Genomic DNA, 24,858 nt, shown 5'->3' with positions numbered 1-24,858 from the left:
CTGCTACTTTGAGAGTACAGTATATGCAAAACTGGAGAGTGTAGGGGAGCTTGTCTGTCAAACCGGTAAGCCCTGCTGGGAGGTTAAGGAGTACAATAGCAAGTGGTAGCACTGGTAACAAAAGAGCTACTTTGTGAGTGGTAGAAGCATTAACTACACTGGTTGAGCTATCACAAGTGCTGCTGTCTTTGAAGCTCCCCTTAGTTTCCAGAAGCTAATGCTTTATTTTCCACAGTATCCATTACTGATGGCACAATATTTGGTGGTTTCAGAGTTCATTAGTGCTTGTCAATTTGATGATTGAACTGGGTATAGAATGTAGGGCAGCGTCAGTGGATGATCTGGCAATAAAGAAAGATGAAATACTCACAATAAAGCAATGTCTGCAGCCTTTGGATACCGTAGACAGTGAAGGAGTAGTGACTGAGTTGCAAACCATAGCAAGTGGATGATTGGGTAGGTTTTGGGTTGCTCCCCTACCCTGGTGAATATTCTCTAAAAGCGTTGTGCAATTTCTCCTCCCTGAGGAAATGATCAGTTTTTCAGGGCTCCATCTTGTCAAGGCTCTTGTTCCTAATGTAGGAGAGGCTGTTAACAGTGCAGCCTAACTATGTGGGTTGCAGTGGCTATAGTATGCTGATGATGCACAACTTTTTACTTAGCCATATCTGAGCTAGCTAAAGTTGTAATTCGCACTACTGAGTATCTGCAGGAGACTGGTACATGAAAGAAAGCTAGCTGGGTGAGTAAAACATAGTCCCTATAAAATTATATGGCTTTGATTGTCTGGATGGGGAAAGCACTTAGAATAAATGGGAAGGGCTCCGTTTAGATACTCCATCACTGAGATATGGGATCTTTAATGGAGGGACCATACTATAGCTACTTTTCTGCCATGCTGGCAAATAACGATCAATTCATGGTTTTGGATAGCTCATGTAAATCAGTGACATTTTTCTCTAGAACTCTGGAATGGTTCCTGCTCAAACTACCAAAGCCATTACTAACTCAATGGTTCTTAAGTAGTATGTGGTGACAGTTACCTGAAATATACATTACTTTTTAATGCGAGCCAGGTGAGAACAAAATGAAGCTTTTAAAGAAATGAAACATTGACACTGCTAGATGTGTCTAGATTGAGTCTTCTGGCAAAATTGAGAGAAGGGTGCTCCTGCTGGAAATAACTTCCTCCACACAAATCTTAAATCATCAGATTTTCAAGTTGTAAAACTAAGTAAACTCGGACTTAGATATAACAGTTTTTGCACTGGTTACTAGTATCCCAGAGTGAGTTAGATGAAAAGTGTTTAAGTTTGATGCTGTATGGTATGTCGAAATTAATAACTTAACATCCTACAACTCATCTTTCTGGGTGGAGGGAAAGTAATGCTCTGTAAGGGGTTATAATTGTCTGTCTTGCTAGCTTAAACCCATTAATAAATCTCAGTTTGTTTCTATTAAATCAGCTAAAGGAGGATTTTAGTTACTGTTTCCACATTAATGTACAAGAGCTTAATTTTTTCTTTGTTTCACACAAAGGTAACTTGCTTTTTCTTTCTTTGGTTTTTAATAGAACATTCAAATAAAAACTTTGGCAGATGATGTGGTAAGGCCTTCATGGCAACTTTTATCTACAGTGCATGCAGTCTTACTCAAAAGGTTGTGGACAATGTAGCCTGTATTTAAAGGATATTAAATGTTTCACTCGTTGGGTTCTACAAATATTTGCAGTAATTGGGGGTGGTAAAAAATTGTAAATTAATTTATAGGTAAAAATACCAATCTGTCGCAGCTATTCTTAAATCCAGTATTTTTGAATGATTGTCACTATCCACAAATGCTTGATTTAGGTCAAAAATACATTAAGCAAAAGGGATGCAGCTTATATAGGGTTACCTGTTTTCAGTTTTGGTAAAGTAAGTCTTGCAGTACTAACTTATTCCTTGCTCCCCCTTCCCCATTTCATGAAAAGTCAAGTGGAATTGAAAACCAAATTTGAGTCTTGAATAAGTTGTAAGTTGTAATGGTAGACAACCAAACTTTTAACCTATTGATTTGTTACTTAACAATATGTAAAACAGTTTAACTTAATCACTTTTATGAAAAAAATTCTACAAAAAATACACCTGTAACCTTAAATAAGCTGCTTAAGCCTGTTGCAAACGGGCAGCAAGTTACATTCTCTTGTGGTGCCCCGGGCTCCGGCAATATTCAGGGCCCGGGTGCCCGGCTCCACCAATGTTTGGGGCTGGGTCTCCCTCCGGCCCCACCTGCTGCCCCCCTGCTCCTCCCTTGAGTGTCCCCCAGCCTCCCCTTGTTGTCCCCGTGCACCTCCCTGGGCCCTGGAGCAGAGCATCCCTGCTTCTCCCCTGCAGCTTCATGCTGCCTCCCTGCATCAACTGCTGCCGCAGGGTCCTAGTGCCCCGCAAGCACTAGTGGCAGGGTAGGCTGCCCCTGCCCTTCCCCCTCAGACCCTTTCGTTTTCCAGCAGGACCCTCCACCAGTACAGCCGCCCCCCCATCCCCCGCCTGCCCTCACTGCTCCTGCCACACGCTGGGCAAGGGGCAGCCCCATCCACCACCCCCAGTGAGGCTACAGTGAGGGGCAACAGCAGGGGAGAAGGCGCATGTAGCCCCCACCCCGGCAACCACCACAGGGGAGGCGAGGGAGATTCCTGGACCTGAGTGCGACCCTAGGAGCACATGCAGTGACAGTGTTGGGGGTGAATGTGCTGCCGGGGGAGGAGGGGGGGCGCTCTTCCCCAGAGCTCGTTGTTGCTGGCGGGGAAAGGGCTGGGGGGAGTCCTCCTCTTTGGCCCCAGTCCCAGCTTGCCTGCACCCCAAACTCATCCCCAGCCCTGCCCCACCCCAACCCTCTGCCCTAGCCCTGAGCCTCTCCAACACCCCAATCCCCTCATCTCCAGCCCCAGCCAGAGCCCTCACCCCCCACACCCTAACCCTCTGCCCCAGCCCTGATCCCCCTCCTACATGCCAAACCCTCATCCCCAGCTCCACCCCTGCACTCCCCCAAACTCCCTCCCAGAGCCTGCACCCCTCCTGCACTCCAATCCCCTGCCCCAGCCCAGGGCCTGCACCTCAGACGTCCTCCCCCACCCAAACTCCCTCCCAGAGCCTTGGGCAGGTGGGGGGGGGGTGGAGCTTAGGAGGTGGAGTTTGGGCAGGGGCGGGTTCTGGGCACCACCAAAATTTCTGCAGACCTGCCACCCCTGGTTGCAAATGGACTGTTTTACTGAATCTGTCTTCTTAAGGCTGTTCGATTCCATAAAATATACATCAATAATGAGATTTGTTAAATGGTTTGTTTGCATTGATGTTAAAGCAGACATAACAAGTATTTCATTCTTCAGTTGGTGGTATAAGATAGCAGGTTTTCTGACTAACAGCTATCCGGGTAGAATTGTGTATGTATTAATATGGTAACAAACAGCCTTAGAATGAAGGATCACAAGATCACTCTTTCTCCTCTTGTAATAATAAACTAACTGAGTATGCATGCACTTATAAAGGGGGGAAAAGGAATACAACCCATTCAGTTTTAGTTAAGAACCTTCATTGCAGATCACATGGTATGCTTTTACTAATGTCTGGCAAGTGTATTAAACTGTGAATGGCTGTTTCTATGCAGTAAAACGATTGACTGATTTGTGATACTACGTGCTAATTACAAGAGACTGTACTCAACAATAGAAGAGTCGGTGACAAAACCTTAAGATACTTTGTATTCCTCTGGAAAATTTCTTTATGTGGCAATATTGTGTACACCTGGTGAAGCCATGATTATCCCCCAAATTTTGCCATTTCAGCTATCCTCCAAAAACCCACCACCAGTCTTCAGGTAAAAGAGGATTGGGCAATTGTCCTCAAATTTATCAATGTTCATCAGAAATTGGTTAACAGGACTGTTACCAGTTGATGTGCAGCATGCCCTTCTCCCCGTTCCAGCTATCTTGCAAGATTTTTGAGACCCTAATGTACTGGTGTGTAGGTGAATATGAGAATGGGAATTAAATGTGGTGATGTAGGCTATACCTCAGTGCCACTACTTTGGATTAAACTTAATTCTGAATGGGGGGGAAAAAATTCTGAGAACGAGGAGTTTTACGAATTTATAAATAGTACAGTCTCTGGTTTTTGGCCTTGCTACTTAAAATAACACTTGATGTGTTCGTTGCATCATGAGCATGCAATTCGATCAATAAAGATTTATGCTGCTTTCTCACATTGTGCATATATATATAGGAATTATTTTAAAATACCTTTTTTGTTTTCAGCGTGACAGATTAACCAGTTTTAGAAAATCAGCTGTAAAAAAAGAGAAACCTCTCATTCAGCACCCTGATTCTCAAGCCTCTATAAGTGAATTTCCAGTTGCCCAACCATTGTTTGATGATCGTTGTATGAATTTATCAGAAAAAGAAGTTATGGATCTCTTTGAAAAAATGATGGTAAGCAATTTGCTAAGTTTTTTTCTTACATTTTCATGTGTATCAACAGTTTTGAAATGTGAGATGTCAATGAATAGTTTTTCCACCTTACTTTGAGACTTGAAACTTTGGCTGCAGAGCTAGCTACTATTGTGAAACACCAAGACATACCCTATGCGCTTCATACAAAGGACAGATATTTAATTTTATGAGCTACATAATCTGTCAATTGACTGAATAATCAGTAAAACTTGCCTGAGTGTATGGCATGTTCCAGAGTTGCCTAATTCAGGTCTACAGAGAACCACAAAGGACTTGACAAAAGTAGAACAAATTTGAGATTGCTATCCTTGACAAATAACTGTTTTAAACAATCTTCAAATAGCACAGTTACAGCAATACCAGTTTTACTGCTTATGTGAATGTTGTGAAAGGATTAAGTGATCTCTGAAAAAGACTGAAGGGCTTACTAATACAAAAAGACCTTTTATATACAAATAACACTACATTTTCTTCAGGGTCTTAAGGTTTCATGTATAAACAGTAATGTGTTAGGGCCTATGATAACAGTGACATTTATGGCAAAATTACTACAATCATGCTTCTTCCTCAGTAACATGGAAACCTACTTTTAAAAAAGTAAGTGTGTATAGCTTATGTACATCAGAGGTAATTGTATTCACATATAACTTGCAGCAAAAGACCATGGTTTGCTTTGTTTCATAGCTTTTTCTCAGTTCCAATTTAACTCATATTTTCTTGGAGCTACTGTATGACTGTCTATGTACAATTTCTGTGAGTGTTAGATGACTGAGTATTTTTAACGCTTCTGAGCATGTAAGTTGAAATAGGCAATCTAATTCCTTTCCTTAGGACTGACTATTCTTTCAGAAAGCTAGCAAGTGGCAGAGCACTATTGGAACAAATAAGTAGCAAAGGGTCTTAATTGTTAATACACTACTGCTTTGATACCTAAATCGGCTCCAGGAGAATCTATGTGGGAGGATTTCAGATTTTCCAGATCAATCCAATCGACCCCAGTAAATGAAAATGTGCATGAAAGAATCAGATTTAATGCTTTAAATGACTAAGCACTTTGTTCTAAAGAGGCATTGAGAGGAACAGGTTCTTTGTGATAGCTCATTTTGGTGAGCAGATTCAATTAACTGACTTAAACTAGTTGTATTTTAAGAGCTCTCAGTTGAAGTTGAAAGCATAAAAAAATCTAACAGTTTGCTACTACCACGAGTAATGGATAATTATTACCTACTGGAGGCTCTTAATTTGTCAGCTGAGCACAAACAAGATGCTAAAATATGATAAGCATATTCGAGGGAGCATAATAGAAAGTTAGCATAGTTTTGAGAATATTAAACAATGCTAGCACATAGAAGCTTGAATCCGTGGTGTGCCAGTATAAATTAAACAGGAGCAACATGTATTCATGTTAAGAAGGTGAAAATATTTTTTTTAACCTTCGAGTGTATTATCATTCCAAAGTCTGAATAGAATGTTTGATTGCATCTGAATTTTTATTCAGGTTATTCCCTTTTCAGAAAAGGTTATGCTTACCTTCATGGCATCACATGTATGTAACTGGAGCTGCCATGACTTTGAGCGCCTTCTCCTGTGATCCAAAACACATTCATATCCAGGTGTGAACATAAATTAGGCTTGCTTTATTACAGAGCAGTTGTCAATGCAATCAACTATAGATTAAACTAAGATCAGTACTTAAAGCATGAATAAGAAAGTAAATCCATTTGTTCATGTCTGAGTATCACTGATGACATAGCAGAATTTTTGGAATCAGTTGCTAACTTTGAGCATTGAGCAACGGACCTTCCAGTAATCTGCCATACATCATCCTTTCATCTCCTTGGTGGTCATCCCCTAGCATGATATCCTCCACCTTTCCTTCCACAATAATTTTTCCTAGGTTATCTCCATCTCTGAGCCTAATGTGACCAAAGTACACACATTTGCATCTGATTTCCAACATCAGTGTCTGCTTCTCTCTAATAATATAACTTAAGCAACAGGTCAGTTTTGAAATACTTTAGCCATTAATTGCTATTACTCATGGTAGTCAGGGATGCAACTCAATGATTTGGGGGTCCCTAGACCTCTGACTTCCAGAAGCTGGGACTTGGTGACGGGAGATGGATCACACAATAATTGCCCTGTTAGCTTTATTTGCTCTGATGCATCTGCGGGTCCAGAGCTCAGGCTCCAACCCAGCCTGAAAGTCTACACAGCAGTGGAACAGCCCTGCTGTAGCCTAAGCCCAAGTCGGCTGGCTTAGTTTTTCTTTGCTGTGTAGATGTACCCTGTAATACCAGGGTACAAAATATATAGGAATGACAAAATAGTACCTTTCCCCCACTAGCGTGACCTATCTGGGGGGAGGGGAAAAACATAGTCAAATATAGTTAAATTTTAAATGAATCAAATGGTACCATAGGATCTCTGTGGATAGAAATTCCATGCTTTAATAAGAGTATAGCAGTAGGAGTATACTACTTGACCAGGGTGGCGATGGTGATTGTGAAATGCTCAGGGAGATTAGAGAGGCTATAAAAATAGAAAACTCAATAATAATGAGGGATTTCTATTCCATTATGGACAGCCTCAGGAAGGGATGCAGCGATAAAATTTCTTGGCAACATTAATGACCGCTTCTTGGAGTAGCTAGTCCTGGAACTCAAGGGGAGAGGTAGTTCTTGATTTAGTTCCAAGAGGAGCACAAGATGTGGTCCAAGAAGTGAATGTAGCTCAACGGCTCAATAGTAACCACAATATAATTAAGTTTTACATCCTTGTTGGAGTGGGAAAATACCTAAAAGAAACCACCACAGTAACATTAAATTGAGAAAGGGGAACTACAGAAAAATAAGGAAGCTAGTTAAACAGAAATTAAAAGGAACAGTCACAAGAGTGAAATGCCTAAAAACTGCAGGGAAACTTTTAATAAACAGCATAATAGAAGCTCAAATTAGGTGTACACAACAAACTAAAAGAACAGAAGACTGAAAAATACCACCAGGGCTAAACAGCAGTGTGAAAGAATCGGAGGCAAAAAGGCATCCTATAAAAATTGGAAGTCAGATCCCAAGGAAAATTGAAAGGAGCATAAACTCTGGCAAGTCAAATGTAAAAGTCTAATTGGCGGGCCTAAAAAGAATTTGAAGAGTAACTAGCCAGAGACTCAAAAACTAACAGCAAAAAATTTCAGTACCTCAGAAGCCAAAAGCCTGCCAAACAATTGGTGACACCACTGGATGTTCGAGGTGCTAAAGGAGTGCTCAAGGTAGATAATGTCATTGTGGAGAAGATAATTAATTCTTTGCATCGGTATTCACTGCAAAGGACTTGAGGGAGATTTCTACACCAAGCCATTCTTTTTAGGTGATGCATCTGGGAAACTGTCCCATATTGAGCGATCAATAGAGGAGGTTTTGGAACAAACAGATAAAATAAACCGTAATAAGTCACTGGGACCAGATAATATTCACCCAAGGGTTCTGAAGGAACTCAGATAAGAAATTGCTGAACTAATAGTTTTACCTATGACTTAAATCAGTTTCTGTACCAGGTGACTGGAGGAAAGCTTATGTGCCATAGATTTTTAAAAAACGCTCCAGATTCAATCTTGGCAATTAAGACTGGTAAGCCAAACTTCAGTACCAGGAAAATTGTAAAGAACAAAATTATCAGACACATAGATAAAAATATGTTGGGAAAGAGTCAATTTGGCTCCTGTAAAGGGAAATCATGCCTAACCAATCTATTGGAATTCTTGGAGGGGGTCAACACATGTGGACAAGGGTGGTCCAGAGGATATAGTGTACTTGAACTTTGACAAAGCCTTTGACAAGGTCCCTCACCAAAGGCTCTTAAGCAGAGTCACCAGTGATGGAATCAGAGGGAAGGTCCTCTCATAGATCAATAACTGGTTAAAAGACAGGAAACAAAAGTTAGGAATAAATGGTCAGTTTTCAGAATGGCGAGAGAGAAATAGGGATTTATACTGGGACTAATGCTGTTCAACATGTTCATAAATGATCTGGAAAAAGGGGCAAATAGTCAGGTGGCACATTTACAGATACAAAATTACTCAAGATTCTTAAGTCGAAAGCTGACTACAAGGAGTTACAAAGGAATCTCACCAAACTTGGTGTCTGAGCAACAAAATGGTAGATGAAATTCAATATTGGTAATTGCAAAGTAATGCACATGGAAAACATAATCCCAATTATACATACAAAATGCTGGGGTCTAAATTAGCTGCTATCCCTCAAAAGGAGATCATGGATAGTTCTCTGAAAACATCTGCTCAATCTGCATCATCAGTCAAAAAGGCAAAGAGAATGTTAATAACTGTTTAGAAAAGGGAGAGATAAGACTTTAAATATCATAATGCCACTATATTAAATCCATGGTACTCCCACACCTGGGATGCTATATGGAGTTCTGGTCACTCTATCTCAAAAAAAGATACATTAGAAATGGACAAGGTACAGGGAAGGGCAACAAATGATTAAGGGTGATGGAACAGTTTCCATTTGAGGAGAGATTAAGAAGACTGGGACTAGTGTGACGGGGTCCCCCCGGGATGCAGCCTGGGACTGTGCTCCTTGAACTCTCCCCAGCCTGGGCTGTCTCTCACAATGCCTGGTTTGTGACCAGCAGCAACCCCCAGAAATATACTGTCTTGCACTGCTCAAGATGGGCAGTGCAGTTTTATTAATTGGTTCACCACTTCAACAATGGAAAATGGACATACGCCAGCCTTTGCAAACCTGAGCGGATTTGCCCCATACTTCATACAAAGGATGTATGGATGTGAGGAATCATTAAAAAAGGGATAGAGAAAAAGATGGAGAATATCTTACTGCCCTTATATAAATCCATGGTATGCCCATACCTTGAATACTGCATACAGATGTCGTCCCCTCATCTCAACAAAGATATACTGGCATTAGAAAAGGTTCAGAAAAGGGCAACTAAAATGATTAGGGGTTTGGAAGGGGTCCCATTTGAGGAGAGATTAAAGAGGCTAGGACTTTTCAGCTTGGAAAAGAGGAGACAAAGGGGAGAATATGAGAGAGGTATATAAAATCATGAGTGGTGTGGAGAAAGTGGATAAGGAAAAGTTATTTACTTGTTCTCATAATATAAGAACTAGGGGCCTCCAAATGAAATTAATGGGCACCAGGTTTAAAACAAAAGTGTCAGCCTGTGGAACTCCTTGCCTGAGGAGGTTGTGAAGGCTAGGACTATAACAGGGTTTAAAAGAGAACTGGATAAATTCATGGAGGTTAAGTCCATTAATGGCTATTAGCCAGGATGGGTAAGGAATGGTGTCCCTAGCCTCTGTTTGTCAGAGGGTGGAGATGGATGGCAGGAGAGAGAGATCACTTGATAATTACATTTTAGGGTCACTCCCTCTGGGGCACCAGGCATTAGCCACTGTCAGTAGACGGGACACTGGGCTGGATGGACCTTTTGGTCTGACCCAGTATGGCCATTCTTATGTTCAAACTCACTGGTAAAGATAAACAAATGTATTGACTATAAAAGATAGATTTTTAAGTGATGGGCAAAAAGTCAGAATGATACCAAAATAAAATAAAATATATAAGCACGCAGTCTAAACTCTCAACCCTATTAGACTGGTCAACATCTAGATTAAGCAGTTTTTCTCACCCCACTGGATACTGCAGTTATTAATATACAGGTTTGTTCCTTAAACCTGGGCCAGTCTCCTCTGTTGAAGTCTTGTCTTCTTCTCAGTGTCTTAGCGAAGGTGTGGACAGGAGAAGAGCCCAGTATGTGTTCACTCTGTCTGTTTTATACCCTCATGTGCTTGGGGAGCACAAGTCCAGGCGTGTCTGAGGGGCATTGCTGAGTCTCTCCAAGCAGTGTTGAGCAATTCTCCTGGTGTGGCCTCATGCAGGTGTGTCATTGCATTGTAGCTCTCTTGCTGGACAATGGCTGCTGATGGATTCTTTGACACCTCACCTGGGCATTGGTTACTTTCTCTGCTGTTGCGTTTGGGGAGCTAATATCTGCCTGATTCCTCAACTTACAGTATGTTTTAGTGACTACCATACAACAAAATTCTCATAAGTTCATATTCATTAATGATACACATATATGGATAGAGAAATGACTTTCAGCAGATCATAACCTTTCCCCTGATACATATAAAGCATTCCTTGTAAGGTAAGATCACAATTATATGAAATGAGGAGTATGGGGTTACAGTACACTCCCCCAACGTATAGAATGTCACAACTAGTCAGCTTGGAAAAGTGACAACTAAGGTGGGGTATGATAGAAGTCTATAAAATCATGATTGATGTGAAGAAAGTAAATAGGAAAGTGCTTACCCTTTCACATAACACATGAACTAGAGGGTGTAATGGAATTACTACACAGCAGGTTTAAAATAAGGAAAAGGAAGTACTACTTCACACGATGCACAGTCAATCTTTGGCACTTGGTGACTGGGGTTGTTGTGAAGGCCAAAACTGTAACTGGATTCAAAAAAGTATTAGATAAGTTCACAAAGAATAGGTCCATTAATGGCTATTACTCAGGACAATCAGGGATGCTACCCTATGCTCTTGGTGTCCCTAGGCCTCTGACTGCCAGAATCTGGGATTTGAGAATAGGGATAATTGCCCTGTTGAGTTCATGCCCTCGGAAGCATCTAACATTAGCCATTGTTGGAAGACAGGATACTGGACCATTGGTCTGATCAATTATGGCCGTTCTTAGTTTTGCAAGTTGGCAAATGATAGACCTATTCATTACAAAGGACAACAAGTAATATCTGTTGTGCTCTGAGGGCCTCAGTCTGGCCTCCCTGATGAACACCTTCCACCTGAGCTGGCAATTGACTCTCCTCTATGCTTTTCCTCCAATTCTGATAAATTCACAGATTATGCTTCAGTTGAAACTGGGTCAGGCCAAACTCATTCTCCTTGCCCATGCATGGTGAGGCAGTGTTGGTTTCCCAACCTCCTTGTGCTGTCAGTTCAGCCTCCCGTACACCTTCCTATCCATCCTGACTTGCACGTTGCATCCTGTGCTCACTCCTTGCATTTCATGGTGTGGCTGCTCTGTATTTTAAAGAGGAGGAAGAGCATTGTTCAGCGGCTATTCAGCAGGTTGTATTCAGTAGCAGAAAACCTTCCACCAGAATGGCCTGTTCAGCAAAATGGAAGTGGTTTTGGCCTGTGGAGTTCAGCCAACTGTGACTTGTATCCAGAACAGCTTGTAGTGTTTGCTGCTTATTCAGTCATTGGGCCTTATGCTTAGTTCATTGAGGGCGTATCTAGTGGCTATCTCAGCCTTTCATATTCCCTTTCATAGAAGATCAGTATTTTTCTAGTGCTACGGCAGTGAGATTCTTAAAAGGAATTTATCTCCATCTGCTGGTGTGGAAAAATGTTCCCTTGTGAGACCTTAACTCAATCTTGGCAGCTCTGATGAGACCTCTGTTCAAGCCTCTTGCATCCTCTCCCTTTCCTCTCTTGTGTCAAAAACTACATTCCTCATGACAATAACACACGCAAGCAGAGTGTGAGAGTTGCAGGCTTTGATGGAGGAACTTCCTTACACACAATTCTCCAAGGATAGTGACTTTGTGGATGCACCCGAAATGTGTGTCTAAAGTGGTCTCTGTTTCGTTTGTACCAGACCTATGTCTTTCCCTAAGCCACATTCATACCTGGAGGACCAGTGCCTTCATATGTTAGATATCAGATGACGTCTGTCCTTCTACCTTGGCAGGACTAAACCCTTTTGAGCTTTACTTCATCTGTTGGTGTCGTATACAGATTATATAAAGGAACAGGTAGTCTCTGCACAGATGATCTCTAAGTGGATAACTTGTTGCATCAAGACTATATCTATATCAAGATTAAGTGCAGATCGCTTAGGTTTCAGTCCTAGTCTACTAAATGACAAAAGCTATCTTGGATTTAATTTCTGTATTTTCTATAACTTCTGTTTTGAAACAAAAACTCTAGTATGTAGTCAGAAGTAGAAACTTGTGCTTTTTTTCACATCTCAAGCATTTGTGGTAAGCCTTTATTTTATTTATTTATGAATGAATGAATGAATGAATGACCCATTCATTAAACTGACATTGATGTCCTCAAATACACATATGTATTAAGACTTTTTCTCTGGAATCCAAATGTCAGTGCAGGAATAGAATTTGGAATTAGTTGTTTTTTTTTCTTGTAATGATTATAATGGGATATTAAAATGCTGCTTCAGCTTGACAGTAAAAACGTCTGTTAAACAAAATGGGCTAGACTACCTGTTCCTGAATAGGAAACATAAGCTAACCTCAGTAATTTGAAAAATTGTGGATTTAACTTAAGTGTTAATTCTTCATTAACTAATTTGCCAGTCTTAAGACCGCTTCATGAATGGTTTCTTTTAAGTAACTGAATTAAAATACTTTCTTTGGTTTAATAAAACATAGACAATTTCTGCCATTCTTGTGTACAATTGCAGCGTTAACTTCAGATGAAGCAACTTGTGATTGCAGGGTCTGTGTACTTAATGCACACTAAACTACTTACATTCTTGTGATGCCTAGATGTACATGTAAAGAAAAACTTAGTGGTATAAAGTTGAGTTGGCTCCGCACAATCTACTGGGCACAATTACAAAAGCAAGAAAATAAGTTTAACAATCATACTACTTTTACTGTACCCATATATACCCACCTTGCAGCTACCAAAATTTAAAACAAAAACAAAAATAGTGAACCCAAATTCCGTTTGTTGCCGCGAAGGTGGAGTAAAAAAATAAATAAATAAAATGGCCCTCAGGTGATAAACCTGATAACTTTGGAGGATGGCAGAATGAGAACCACCAATAGAGAATGGAAATAGTGGACAGTGTTTAGAGAGAAAAAAGCTCAAATAATCTGGACAGAAATGTCATTGGTTTCTGCTAAGGCTAGCATTATTGTGGGGTTTGGGGGTTTTGGTCATTGCTTTCTGAGGAGGATTTAAGCCAGTGGGCTTCAGGATGGAAAATATAGTTTAACAAAGATTTATATAAATAATACTTTACCTTCTGTAAGGCCTTTATATTCTTTCCATTTTATAATCTGAATGCTAATGTGCATGCTAGAATTGAAATATTTACATATATTTTCCTAAAGTTTCGTAGTTAAAATGCTCATCTGCACTGGAAAAGAAGTTCGGCACTTCATTAACATCCAGGTTGTGAGAATGGCACCAACTCATAGCAAGCAAATAGCTATTGTAAATAAGCACCTTCCAAAATCAGAACTTCGACAAGTCAGGGAAACAGGAGTATTCTGATGAGACTGTATTCCTCGATCAGGGAATATGGCTTGATCAGTGGGATTGTAGTGTTCCTAAATCAGTTAGGGATAATCCCACCTGTTAGTGGCTAAATATGGGTTTGGAAAGCTAGCTTTTGGTCTTATTATGGGAAACTGGCCTGTGTAAGAAAGTTTACAAATTTGGTTAATGTGTCAAATGTCTAAAAATCTCATTAATACTGGAGCAATTTTGTTCAAAGTGACAAGTTTTTATGCCATTAAAATGTTTTTTATAAAAAACATAGCTTTGGACACTGATAATACAAAATTTATGCATGTGGTCAACTTAACATCTGAATTGGATCAATTTTAGCATCTTACTTTTCTTGTTGTTTTTACTGGAAGCATACTTCCTTGTCAATTGTGTTGAACATAATGCTCGTTGTGGGGTATTATGGAAAATTGTAAAATTAAAATTCATAACGTATAGTTAAAGGTATAGAATAAAAATTAAATATTGAGAATTCAGAGGACAATGTAAGGAATAATTGACTGGATTACCACAGATATTTCAAGTAGGTACACAGTAACTCAGTCACTGTTAATTTTCAAATATGGAGCAGTTTTTATTTGTAAAGGGGCATCAGTACTAGTCAAGATAAAAGAAAACTGAAATAAGTATTATGTCATTTTATGTTGTCTGCTCATTTACAGGAAGACATGAACTTAAATGAAGAACGTAAAGCTCCTTTACGAAATAAGGACTTGACCACGAAACGTGAGATGGTTGGCCAGTACATTTCTGCAACTGCTAAATCTGTAAGTTAACTTTTCCAAGATAGACCGGAATAATAAGCTTGGCTTTGTGTACTTTATGCTTTTCGAGATGAAATAAACTGAGGCAGCAATCAGACTATCCTTAGAAATCCATTGTGCATAATGCACTTTAAAATGCCATCAATTGTAGATAAATTGTTCGAGGTGTACTAAATTTTAATTAATCTGAAACATGACCCTCACTTCACTTTAAACTAGTCAGACTTCAAAATCTACAGCTCTAGGGTAATCAGTAGGACTTGATGATGGAAACATGGAATTGTCAAATTTGTAAAGTAATAAAATTGATGTTGGACAAGGTCTCAATTTGTTAAATTAGTTAAGTAGTGTAGCTGGCTTGGTGGGGCACAAAGTGCTTTGGTGCTGGTGAGAATCATTCTGTAGTAAGATGAAATGCCACCATTCTTAGGGATAACCTTATGGAGCTGTCAGTCTTCAGTGTTGAAGAATTTCCATGCTCCTCGTTGTGTGCATAAATACCTGTGTTAGTAGATCCACAAATCACAACTTTGTTATGCCATAAAGGTGTTCAATTACTTACAAGTATATGGTTGCATGCAAAGTCCCTAGAGGGGAAGTTTTTTTTTTTTTTTTTTTTTTTCAGGTAAAATGGCCACAGGTTTATCCATCTCCATTTGGCCAATGTTCAGTTAAGGTTGATTGCAGTGAAAGATGGTAACCTATTCTTGGACATCTGTAGTAATTCCACTGTAAATTACCAATGTGTTTTGCCTTGTAGTCCTCTCTTGTATTTGCTGTATATTGTACTTTAAGCAAGCTGATTTCTGAATGTTAAAAAACGCATTGCAGCACTGCCAGAGCAGAGTAACATCATTTTTTAAAATTTAGCTTTTGGTATCCAAGAGCAGAAATATGTTTCAAGTGATAAGTGAAACTTGCCATTAGCATCATTTTCAATAGAATTGGGTGATGCATAGAGTGTTACTTGGAAATTGGGACTTCCCCCCCCATTTTTGCATTCAGTTATATGTAGCAAAATGCTTTGGGAAACACAAGCTTTATATTCAGTGTAATACCTAAAGGCAGAAATTTTAGTAATTTTATGCAACTAAGTCTGAGTGCAAAATACAGATAACTATACATGGATAATCATATGTTTTTATTTTTAAAATGAACTGCAAAATAAGAGAGTTCGTTTATCTTCCTAATGATAAGCATAGAACTGAAAGTGAGGTAAGTGACTTGAGCTTCTGAGTGTTTTTTTTTTAAACAGATTTTCATCAGTACACTGTTACTATATGAAGTTTTGACTTCAAATTTCTTCGCAACACTAGAACTCCATATAACTGAATGGATTTTTGGAAGAAGTTACATGATTATCCTTTTCACTGAATGAGGGGAGTTGATTGGTGTAATGTGTAAATAGAGATATTGAAAGAAAGTCGCATCTGTCTTATCTTTATTAAACCAATAGATATGAAAGCTTAAAGCTTGTCCTTCAAAGAATGAAAAATCCAGAGTGTAAAGCATTACATGTTTCTAAACATACCGCAATCATCTAGTACACCAGCTGTAATAACATTCCACTATTATGAAAATGATTTGGTAATATTTTTGTGTGAACTAGCTTTGGGTTTATTGAGGTATTTTTGATTAGGGTGCTTTAAAGCTTCTTTTTCTCCATTTGATGATGATAAAAAAATCAAATGTAGGATCAGTCCAAGCAAGAGGAAAACCAATTACATGTTACTAAAACTTCCTTGTTGCAGAAGGAATGGAAAAAGTGTCTACTGGGAATATTTAAAGCAATACTCTTTTCAAAAATATTTTCTGAAAGTGGCTTTTCCCCTAAAGATGTTAAGATAAAATTTAGGAATTTTATAATAAAGCATGGCTAAGGTTGCATGCCTAACAGCTTTTGTTTGCATTTTTAAGAAACTTTAACCTTATCACAATATGTAATACATTGTGGAGAAGTGTAGCATAAACTTGGGTGTTGATTTTAAATACAATACTAAGTATAGTTTTTGTTTTTTTCAAAACAACCTTCAGAGAAATCTTCATTTTAAAACGTTGTTCAGCCTTCAGTTTGGATGTTTCATCGATGTCTACAATGTTTTCCTTTTAAAATATTGTACTCCAACTCACATGCAGACTTTAAAATAGGTAATTTAGGTGCACGTCAATTGAATTCTAAAACTTGAATGGAATTTATAAATAAACCAGAAGTGTAGATGTATGTTCGTAATTTTTTCTCGGTAAATTATTATTCTCATGGCCCTAACTTTTCTTTTGGCTTAAATCTAATGAAAGATTTATGTAGGTAAAATAACTAAACTTAGGAGTTAATGATTTTAATGAAAAAAGAGAAGGAGTACTTGTGGCAGCTTAGAGATTAACCAATTTATTTGAGCATGAGCTTTCGTGAGCTACAGCTCACTTCATCGGATGCATCGGATGCAAATTGGTTAGTCTCTGAGGTGCCACAAGTACTCCTTTTCTTTTTGCGAATACAGACTAACACGGCTGTTACTCTGAAACCTGATTTTAATGACTTGACCCACCTATTAAGTGTCCTTAAGATTCATCTATGTTTGATAATTGCATCTATGTTTGATAATCTTTCTGTGGCAACTACAGCAGTTGATTAAAAGGAAAAAAAATTCAACAGTTGACTCAAATGCAATGTCATTTTATTCTTAAGTACTATTTTCATCAGTCTGCTTTGTTTGCTTTATGGTCATCGTCCTCCGCTGGATGTGCTTCCTTCCCACTTAGTTGACTGCTTCTGTGTATATTATCTCTTTCTGGACATTCCCATGAGTAACTTACAGTTTCAGTGCCTTGAGTGGCTTCTTCTCTTTGTTGCAAAAGTACTTTGTAGGGGGTGAAGGGCACCTGGGCTGATTTACTGTGAGTTTGCAGATGATTTGCCAAGTGGCCAGCCTTCTGCAAGTCCAAGTTGATGGGTGACTGTTAGAAGAATTTGGCAGCAAAGGTCAGGCAGATCCATGTGACCACCAATTTCATGTGTTCATATCACACAGTTGAGGTTCACATGGTACATGGTCTGCACCAAGTAGTCTATACACTTAAGCTGGCAGCTCCTTTCTGGAAGTAAAAAGCATATTAGTGGTAAACTCTTTTGAATGGTTGTAGTAGGGCTGTTCCAGGTTGTTGGTGATTGTGGTTTTTTTTTTTTCTGCCAAAGTCTAGCAGCTTAGTTTAAAAAGTATATTAATCAAAAACATAAATGGCCTTAACTATTTTATTATTTTAGCTGTATAGGTTTCTTAATTTTGTCTGTACTCCTTTAGATTGTCCTTATTACTCTTGGGATCCATCCATCCATTAATAGCTGAACTATATGACTTTGTTTTTTGTCAGAAAGCTTTTCCTACCCTGTTAAGTCAGATAATATTTCCACAGACTACTTAAGATACAAAACAAATTTAAAAACCTGAAGAGTACAAGACATCCCCCCCCCCCCCCCGGGATATCACAATATCAAAAGACATAGCATTTAAACATTTTAATTATGAGCTAATTTGATTTTTTTTTTTTTTTGGGTCCCATAATTGTCCCTGTGGGTTCACCACTTTGTGGGGAGGAGGTACACCTGTGCTTGAAGACCTTTGGGAGCAGTGTCCACATGGTCTGCTCCATGGTCTGTATGCCCTCATGCCCTGTCTGAGGGCGTGTTCCTGCTCTGTTTCCTTCTCAGCTGCCTTTGGCATGACACTGAGCTTTGTGGGGGTCCATTAGTTAGTGCTACCAGTCTTAGGCTTGTTACTTTAATTGCCTTGTTTCCTTAGTGTTTTATAACATCTAACTATTTACTTACTGCACAAATTTGTTTGTGTGTTTTGTGGGCCTGCCTTGTTCAGTCTTTCATAGATGTGGTTCAGCACCTTGTCCCATTTCCACCCCACTAAGGGCTTCTCCCTTTGTCAGAGGCTTTGTGAATTTTTTTTTAAAATTTGTTATTCCAGAAACCTAAGTTTTTAAATCCTACCATACATGCAGAGGGTTTCTTCCCCTGAGTGATAGCCAGTCTAATTGTCTCCACTGTCTAGAGGAGACATTTGATCAAGGTGCAAGATCTGTATCCGATTCAGAAGCAGATCGAGGAACTGAGGAAGGACCAGCTTAAGTTGCTGCTCCTGGAGTGTTGTTGGAGACTCTCCTCTGACTTGTTGACCATGGTACTTGGCTCAGAACCAGCCAGACAAAGCCACCTCAGAAAGGTAAGTATTGACCCCAGCTCCTCTGGTACCTGCTCCATTGGTAGGGCACAAGGGACATTCTGATGGCGCTCTTGCCATCGTCAGTACTGCCAGCTACAGCACCATCTGAATTGACTCACCAGTGCCTCCTCCAGTAGCATGTAGATAGCTGCTACAGAAGGATCTTCTAGTTTCCCAGGAGCCTGATTCTCCCCTGCTGATGGTACAGAAAGAAATCCCCCCCCCCCCTTCAATATTGATGAGTTCAGCATCCTCGTTTGATATAAGGGATGACGCCTCTTTAGAACTGAAGATATCCTTTGAGGGATCCACCTCCTGCCCACTCTGACCCCTTTTCCCAGGTTGGCTCTGAAAGAGGGTCTTCAGGAACCAAGCACATGCGAATCCCTCTACAGCCACCCTTGGGTCCATTGCCCTTCCCTTGGACCCCACTTCAATGGCCCTTTTGAAATCCCTGGGGTATGTATGGGGATGACGATTCCAGGAGGCAAACGCACTAGAGCTCCTACAAATATCAGCAACCTCCATCAGGACCCATATGTGTCCCCTCCTTAGGAACAAGAACTGAGCGCTGACAAAGAGGTATTCTGATGCCTCTCTGATAGGCTGAGGTGCCCCTCTTTAAAACCTTACGGTACAGGACAAATGGGCACCTCAGAAATCTGTCGTTTGCATCGGTCTCATTGAGTTCAGAGCAGTTTAGTACGTGTGCAACCACTTTCCACCCATAATGAAAGATCATACATTCAGGATCAAGATGGACAACAGGGTGACCATGCATTATGTAAGCCAGTGGTTCTCAACCTTTCCAGATTATTGTATCCCTTTCAGGAGTCTGATTAATCTTGCATACCCCAAGTTTCACCTCACTTAAAAACTACTTGCTTACAAAATCAGACATAAAAATACAAAAGTATTTCAACATTGTTGTTGAAAAATTGCTTACTTTCTCATTTTTACCATGTAAAATAAATTGATTGCAATATAATATTGTACTTAGATTTCAATGTATAGTATATACAGCAGTATAAACGAGTCACTGTCTGTATGAAATTTTAGTTTCTACGGACATTGCTAATGATTTTTATGTAGCCTGTTGTAAAACTAGACAATATCAAGATAAGTTGATGTACCCCCAGAAGACCTTGGTGTACTCCCAGGGTACACATACGTCTGGTTGAGAATCACTGTTGTAAGCCACCAGGTAGGAGCAAGATCCTATCCTTGGGAATAAAAGCATTAGTACTTACGAATGGATGCATCGCCCATCAGAGGCATGCTTATCAGGTCTGCAGAATGTTAGCCAACACACTGAACTGACTTTTTTGCCAGGCCCACATGGCAAATGGGAGCTGAGGAATCAGATTATACAGGCAATGTTTTTCATTTGGGGCTTCCGAGAGCTAGACCTCTTTGGCATCCAACAAGCAATGATGCAAGTTACACTTCAGGGGGGCAGTTCTGATTGCAATTTGCAAGGCGGTGGTTTCCTTGCTGCATGGCCAAGAACCCTGCTGGAAGCTTGTCCCCCAACACCATTGCATCTCAAATTTATGAAAAAGTGCAAAGTCAACATCATGCGATGGTGTCAACCTGCCTGAGGCAGATACGGTTCCTGGACCTGTCGCTTTGGCCACCTGTTTGACTGTCACTGACAATAGACTTGCTGATTGATTCAAGACTTGGGGAAAACTGTTCACCCCAGTCTACCCATGCCACATCGCATGGCTTGGCTCCTGGATGACGAGTAGGTGTAGAAATAGACTCTTCATTTGAAGTGCAGAATATAGTGTTGAACAATAGAAAACTGTCCATGAGGAAGACTGAACTTCAAAAATGGAAGCAAATCTACTTTTGGTAAATCTACTGTGGTTTGTCTGCTTCAGATTCTCACTTAACTCACGTATTGGACTACCTGTTAAACTTGAAGATGTTGAGTTTGTCACTGAGTTCTGTTAAAGTCCAGCGAGCAGCTATTACGGCCTTACACTTACCTGTTTGTTCGTTATTTGCACATCCCACAATCTGCAGTTTCATTAAGGACTTTTCCAAACTCTACATGTTAGAGAGCCCACATGGGCCTCTGACCTTAATTAATCAGAATAGTTTTGGCCGAAATTATTTTTCAGGGGACTTAGCATTCATAATACTGGGGTTCAGGTGACCGTTTCTTGCAGCAGAATGAAATCAACCTTTGTCGTAGGGCTGCCTACAGCAGCACTGAAAATTGACCCAAGTCAGTATTATTACCCAGTTTGAGAGCTGTGATAGTCACTGGAGCTGTCCAAAAACTCGAAGCACCACGCATTGTCTTACACTTGCTTCTCATTGGTTGACTCATGTAGTAACTTGGCCAGAATAAGGCTGTTTGGTGCCTTAGGGACTTTTAAGGGGCTTTGTGTTCCGTAGCTACAACCCAATGCCATGCCTCTGCTCCTCTGCCATGGCTACTTTCCTCATTGGTATGACAGTGACAATGGGTCACTCATACAAGCTGTGCTCTTGGGTCAACACTCGGCAAATGCAATTAAGTTGTGATTTGCAATGTCCCATCTTAATGCTCATTTCTCCTTGGAACTTTATGCAACACAATGCTTATCTAATCCCCCTAAGGCAAAATGTACTGATGGCAATCTCCTTTCTTCTTTGGTCAGTTCCAGGTCATCGTCTTGTTTCATAAAGCAGATTCCTTTATTCTTTTAAGATTCCTAAAGTGATCAAGTTTTTAAAACTCTTCTGGCCCTTCTCCAATAAGAATTTAGTATCTCAAAGTTGTGTTGGTACAGCACCTAACACAATGGGGTCCTGGCCCATGGCTGCAGCTCTTAGGTGATACAATAATACAAATAAGGTTGTGCTTCTTAAAGGTAATTAATCTCTTCCAAGGTGTGCTGCACCTTTTTTTAACTGTTATTTTCCTTACTTCCTACACTTGTTGTTGTTGTTTGTTTGGAAACTCTAAGGTTTAGTTGGAGAAGAGTTACTGCTTGCTTTTTTAAAACTATTTGTGCTCCAGCATCACATGGCTCCTATTTTTCTGCTTCGGTATAACTACAAGGAAGATGGTCACTTTGCTCAGTCAGCTAATGGCTGCTTTCATGAAAGTCTGTGAGGTGGTGGTAGTGTGGAAATGCAATAAACTAACTTTCTACACAGTCTGTATCATATTCTAGGAATTTTAACACTTGCCATTTTTAGATGTTAAATGTAAATCTTGAATTAGACCTTTTTCTACTTTTACTAGTTAATTCTAAATTAGGGTTCCAATGAGCAGGAAAGGGATATTTTCTCTAATGTGGATTTCTGTGATGAAATCCTAGTGACTCATCTTCTGATGTTTTAATAGAAATGTAGGCAGGTCATATTAGGAAAATAGGTCCTGTTAGAGGGCTAGGTCAGAGTATTTGGGCATTTGTCCTTAATTTATAACTCATGTCAAATGGGATACATTGCTTTGGAGTTCTAGTGGAGGCCTCACTGAAATTGATTGCAGCTAGCTGAAGTTGCCTGAAAGGCATGTGAGCTATGTCATTTAAGCCTTTTGGGAGGCCGTATAAGCTGCTGGGCTTTCTCACTACCCCATGTACCAAATAACACTCTCTTCAGGTGTGGGATTCTACTGTTTTTCCTTCAGAGCTTCAGCTTAATTTCTTCAAAATAAGACAAGTTCACCATATTGATGATGTCCTTTTCCCCCCTGATTAGGGACCTAGCTATTCTTTATGGGATTATTCTCTGTAGACCATATTCTTGGAACACAAGAGAGTCTCTGTGTCTCTGTCTCTTCTTCTTTGTCCTCTATAGCTTTTACACTTAAGGATTGCACTCTGCAGGCCATCTGTCTGAGCTGTATAATATGGGTCCTTTCTCCTCACCCGGCAGCGGCAGTCTAACTTAGCTGATTTATTTTGTTAGCTTTTATGAGGACTTGGTGATCTTTCTGCTATTGCCTTGATCCCTTTGCCAGGCAGCTGATTAATCACAGATGGGACTGGGCCTCATCTCCCCTTCAAGGACCTAACACCCTAATAAGTCACCATTAATCATTAAGGGTTTTTTCCCTGGCAAGTAAAGAGTAAATCTGCTTATCTTGCCCTATAGTGTTCATTCATTCCTAGAAAACTGGGGTGGGAATTGAAAAAGCCTTTCTAGTAGGTACATAAGACTGGCTGTGCTGGGTCAGACCAATGATCAATCTAGCTCAGTATCGGGTCTTGAGACGGTGGCTGATACCAGAAACAGGGCAATGGCTGAGTGATCTATCCAGTTCCCAGCTTCTAGTGTTTGGAGGTTTAGGGTCACTGAGAGAGCATGGGGTTGCGTCCCTGACCATCTTGGCTAATCACTATTTATGAACCTGTCCTCCATAAATGTATTTAATTATTTTTTGAACCCAGTTATACTTCTGGCCTTCACAGCATCCCCTGGCAACAAGTTCCACAGGTTTACTGTATGTTGTGTGAAGATAGGCAGCAGGTTTAAAACAAACAAAATGAAGTAATTCTTCATGCAACACACTGTCAACCTGTACAACTCTTTGCCAGAGGATGTTGTGAAGGCCAAGACTATAACAGGGTTCAAAAAAGAACTAGATAAATTCATGGAGGTTAGGTACATCAATGGCTATTAGCCAGGATGGGCAGGGATGGTGTTCCTAGCCTCTGTTTGCCAGAAGCTGGAGATGAGTGACAGGGAATGGATCACTTGATGATGTTCGTTCCTTGTGGGGCAGGTGGCATTGGCCACGGTCGGAAGACAGGGTACGGGGCTAGATGAACCTTTGGTCTGACCCAGTATGGCTGTTCTTAAGTTATTATGAGGTACTTCCATATGTTTCTTTTAAATCTACTGCTTAGGTGATCCCTGCTTCTTGTGTTATGTGAAGGGGTAGATAACACTTCTTTATTCACTTTTTCTACATCATTTATGATGTGTAGAGATCTCTGTCAGGTCCCCCACTTTGTCATCTTTTCTAAGATGAACATAGTCAGTTTCTTTAATCTCACCTCCAAGTTCTTCCATATCCCTCATCATTTTTATTGCCTTTCTCTGTACCGTTTCCTATTCCAATTCATCTTTTTTGAGATGAGCCGACCAGCACTGCATTCAGTATTCCAGGTCTTGGAGTACTATTGATTTATACAGCAGCATGGTGATATTTTCTGTCTTATTTTCTATCCCTTTTCTAATGGTTTCTAACATTTGGATAGCTTTTTTGACTGCTGCTGCATGTTGAGCGGATGTTTTCAGATAACTGTCCACAATGACTCTAAGATCTTTCTTGAGTGATAACAGATATTTAGACCCCATCATTTTTATGTATGGTTAGGATTATATTTTTGAAATGTGGATTACTTTGCCCTTATCAGTATTGAATTTCATTTTGTTGTCCAGTCACTCAGTTTTTCCAGATACCTTTGTAACTCTTCACAGTCAGCTTTGGAATTAACTGTCTTGAGTAACTTTGTTTTGTCTGCGAACTTTGCCACCTCATTGTTTATCCCCTTTTTCAGATGACTTGTGAACATGTTGAACAGCACCAGTTGACAGTACAGAGACAGGGGCTCCTACTATTACATCTTCACTGTGAAAACTATTTATTCATACCCTTTGTTTCCTATCTTTTAATCAGTTAGTGATTCTTGAGAAGACCTTCGCTCTGGTCCCATGAGGGCTGACTTTGCTGAGGAGCTTTTGGGGATGGACCTTTTTGAAGGCTTTGTCCAAGTACATTCTATCCACTGGATCACCCTTGTTCACATGGGTGTTTGACCACCTTCAAAGAGTTGTAATAGATTAGTGAGGCATGATTTATTTTCACAAAAGCAGTATTGGCACATCGTGTTACTTCTGAGGGAATTCTGCGTCAAAAATTAAAAACCTGCTCAGTATTTTAAAATTCTGCATATTTTGTCAGAATAGCACAAAATAATCATGCCAGTTTCATTTATTTTGGTAATTTATTTCAAATACCTGTCAGCATATATGTCTGTAACAATACTGGCACACAAAAATTCTCCCAGGAGTAGAGAGTAAAAGAAACGCCT

At 39.9% G+C, this 24,858-nt stretch overlaps 1 protein-coding gene across 4 annotated transcripts in view; it reads left to right on the top strand.

Annotated features, from left to right (window-relative positions):
- DIAPH2 (diaphanous related formin 2) overlaps positions 1-24,858 on the top strand; it is an 807,400-nt gene that overhangs the window by 38,281 nt on the left and 744,261 nt on the right. For 3 of the 4 annotated variants that reach the window (XM_074964436.1, XM_074964435.1, XM_074964438.1), the window contains exons 2-4: positions 1,574-1,606; positions 4,292-4,465; positions 14,481-14,585. In XM_074964436.1, coding sequence (XP_074820537.1) covers positions 1,574-1,606; positions 4,292-4,465; positions 14,481-14,585 — 312 coding nt within the window. The remainder of the gene's footprint in view (positions 1-1,573; positions 1,607-4,291; positions 4,466-14,480; positions 14,586-24,858) is intronic. The other variant, XM_074964437.1, reaches the window with a different exon arrangement.

Source organism: Natator depressus, chromosome 9 (assembly GCF_965152275.1).
Source record: "Natator depressus isolate rNatDep1 chromosome 9, rNatDep2.hap1, whole genome shotgun sequence".
Lineage (NCBI taxonomy): Eukaryota > Metazoa > Chordata > Testudines > Cheloniidae > Natator > Natator depressus.
Note: the sequence above shows the minus strand (reverse complement) of the source record. Positions and strands in the feature narration are given on the sequence as shown.